This window comes from Sinocyclocheilus rhinocerous, unplaced genomic scaffold (assembly GCF_001515625.1).
Source record: "Sinocyclocheilus rhinocerous isolate Xijiao unplaced genomic scaffold, SAMN03320098_v1.1 scaffold1325, whole genome shotgun sequence".
Classification (NCBI taxonomy): domain Eukaryota; kingdom Metazoa; phylum Chordata; class Actinopteri; order Cypriniformes; family Cyprinidae; genus Sinocyclocheilus; species Sinocyclocheilus rhinocerous.
In genome coordinates, this window is record NW_015659004.1 from 1,141,166 (window position 1) to 1,144,752 (window position 3,587).

The following is a 3,587-nucleotide window of genomic DNA, read 5'->3' on the forward strand; positions in this document are numbered from 1 at the left end:
GGTGTTACTCACCTATTGAGAAGAAACAAAGCAACCTCGGCGTCCGATCGCAGGCCTCCGCTCCTTGAGTTCTCTCCAGCACTGGAAAGCTGATCCAATATTTTACACGGGTCCTACTTCTTGCCTTATCTTTCCGCAGACGTTTTCCTCTTTTGTTTTTTTATCCGCCATCTCTATCTTTCTGTCGCTCGGCTAATGTCCGTTCCATGCACTGAACGCGCTCTCCTCCACATCACGAGTAGACACGCCCCTTATTGCTGATTGGCTACAAGTTTGTTTTGCGATTCGGCCCGAATCAGTTTTCTAAAGTGTTTTTGAAAAATCACTTACTCTGCCTTTAAATGGTGTCATTAAATGGTCCATTTGACTTGTGTGATGTTCCAATTCAAATTTATAGTCACTGACATCCATCAAACTCTTTGCAACGACTTTACAAGAGTATTGATGGTCTTTTGAGTGAGATTTTTTTAGTCGGTTCATCCAGTTCAAGAAACTGATCTGAATGATTGGTGCACAGTTCGGACTGATTTGATCAGTTCACTGAGTCACTGATCTTGTCGCAGCTGTTCTTGGGTTAATAGCTCATTGCATGGCAAGATTATGAATGAATAATGACTTCAAATTTGATCTGAAGAAAATATGGTTTGGAACACTTGAACAATAAATGACAGAATTTTCATTTTTTGGTGAACTCTCCCTTGAAATAGTTGCTATGGCAACACTTGTCAAATAGATAGTTGTTTGCTGCACCCATAGAAAATGAAATCAGATACTGTTTCTTCTACAGGCTTGGATTGAACTCCTGAAACCAGTGGCTAAGCAAATCAAAAGTGAGTTTTGTTCTGTCATTTTTGTTTTGTTGTGACAAGGTCCACTCGGTTAATTTTTTAGGTCACACTTTAGTTTGGGGACCTTCTCACTATTAATTATTAATTACGACTTTTGCCTATTAAACTCCTAATTTGCTGCTTATTAATAGTTAGTAAGGTAGTTGTTAATAGAGTAGGATTACGTGATTTTAAATATTGTCATTCAGAATAAGGCATTAATATGTGCTTTATATGTAGCGGGGCGAACGAGACGAGAGACGTGCGGATCCATACGTATAGCTTTATTCAGAGACATGGTCAGAAGCAGGCAGGGTCAAAACATCAGCAAACAGGTATGGCATAGACGAGACAAGAACAATCCAAAACGGGCGTGAGTCAGTTGACAGCGAACGTTATCCAGAGGGCTTGACAAGAGGGGTAACGTTAATCCAGAAACACGAGCAATAGTCCAGGCGAGGTACAAACAGAATCCGAACGGCGAGACAAGGGTTAATCCAAGAAACACAGGCAAGAATCAGAATACGAGAAAACAGGCAAGGCAAAACTATGACTAGACTATGAAAACTAGAAACTGCCTCCGTAGAGTAGCTATCGCTAGGAGAGTGATAAACGCTATACAATACTCGGCAGTGAGAGCGAGGAAGTCCATGGCCTATGTAGGGTGTGTGATTGGTTACAGCTGTGGGTGTAATCAGTGCAATGGATGATGGGAAATGTAGTCCAGGGTATAGTGTAACAGTCTGTGTAGTGTGAGAGTCCATGTGGTGAGCGGGTGACCTCTGGTGGTGAGTGAACGGAAGTTCATAGACCGGATTCGTGACATTATAAGTACTAATAAACAGCCAATATGCTAGTAATATGCATGCTAATAAGCAACTCGTTAATAGAGAGAATTGGTCCCTAAACTAAAGTGTTACAATTTCTTTATTATTATTTGCTTAGCAAATGCTTGTTATGCTAACTTATAGTAGTGTTGAATGGGGAGTGATGCATTAGTTTTGCTTAAGTTTTACTATTGGCAAGGAGAAAGGTTTAAGATGGAAGGATTAAAATAGGATTTCCATAAAAAGTGATTCAATAATTTAGTGATCCAACTTGCCCCCAAACTCTTTGACATAACACTCACTATACTGGCCATGTAGAAAACTACATCAACAGCTAGAAATGCTGCTGACATGCTTTTTTGCAAGTCAGCAGCATTTTTTGCAAATGAACATACTTTTAAAAATACATAAAAATACTGTATCTTGAGAACATATCCCCTGGCACATCTTACCCCACTCTCCCCTACCCTAGATGCTTACTGTTGAATATGTAATCTCAGAAGTCGGTATTCACCAATTATCGATTCAGTTCTTTCCTGCATTGAACCTTTAATTTACCATCACAGATGCTTAACCATTAGACCACAACCATCCTGATCCTTTGCCTTTAGTGAATGTTAAGCTTATTAATAAAGTAGGCTTAATGCTAGTTTTATCGGTCTAATAAGATAGTGTGCTTCTCACCCATAGATATCAGTGATGTGGCTTTCCATTTTATAGTGAAGTTTTTCCCTCCTGACCCAGGACAATTGCAGAGAGGCTTAACAAGGTAAACTCCACGCACATGATTATCTGATATATAGGCAGATAAATAGATGGTGATTGGTCATATGCGTTCAGTCTGACAGCTGCCTCTTTTATACAGGTATCTGTTTGCCCTTCAGATCAAACAGGATCTGTCAAATGGTAGCCTTACCTGTAACGATAACAGCGCCGCCCTGTTGGTCTCTCATATACTGCAAGGTACTCCTCTTACCTCATTGAATGTTTGCATAACATCAAAATACAACACTTTTAAATCCTACCTTTGATTATCTTATGCACATTATACTTTTCCCTCTCTGTCCCCATTTGTAGCAGAAATCGGGGATTATGACAACGAGTTGGATGCTCATCATCTTGAAAATAAGCAATATGTTCCAAACCAAGAATACTTGGACCACAAAATCATTCGCTTTCACAAAAAGCACAGGTAAGATACAGCTACACACCATGCAAGTATACCAGAATGATAATATTCCCACTGAAATCCATATATAATGTATAATGTAATGTCCTATAATGTACACAGTGCTTGGTAGATTACTTACAAATTGTAATACGCTACTGATTACAAATTACATGACAAAAATTGTAGTTAGTAATGTAATCTAGTACAGTGCACATTTTAGGTAATATACAGTGGGTACGGAAAGTATTCAGACCCCCTTAAATTTTTCACTCTTTGTTATATTGCAGCCATTTGCTAAAATCATTTAAGTTATTTTTTTTTCCTCATTAATGTACACACAGCACCCCATATTGACAGAAAAACACAGAATTGTTGACATCTTTGCAGATTTATTAAAAAAGAAAAACGGAAATATCACATGGTCCTAAGTATTCAGACCCTTTCCTCAGTATTTAGTAGAAGCACCCTTTTGATCTAATACAGCCATGAGTCTTTTTGGGAAAGATGCAACAAGTTTTTCACGACTCTGTGGAAGAATGGGCCAAAATCACACCTGAGCAATGTATTCTACTATACAGGTTTCTCCATACAGGAGGCGTCTTGAAGCTGTCATTACCAACAAAGGCTTTTGTACAAAGTATTAAATAAATTTCCCTGTGTCATTCCATTTTATTACACAGAACTTAAAGGGGTCATATGACGTTGCTAAAAAGAACATTATGTTGTGTAATGTGTATTTGGTGTAATGCAATGTGTTTATGC

The 3,587-nt window shown here is 38.5% G+C and overlaps 1 protein-coding gene across 1 annotated transcript in view; it reads left to right on the forward strand.

Moving 5' to 3' along the window:
• LOC107723162 (FERM domain-containing protein 7-like) overlaps nt 1-3,587 on the forward strand; it is an 18,257-nt gene that overhangs the window by 5,800 nt on the left and 8,870 nt on the right. The window contains exons 3-6 of the mRNA XM_016531689.1: nt 788-830; nt 2,345-2,423; nt 2,520-2,617; nt 2,732-2,846. Of these exons, the coding sequence (XP_016387175.1) occupies nt 788-830; nt 2,345-2,423; nt 2,520-2,617; nt 2,732-2,846 (335 nt within the window). The remainder of the gene's footprint in view (nt 1-787; nt 831-2,344; nt 2,424-2,519; nt 2,618-2,731; nt 2,847-3,587) is intronic.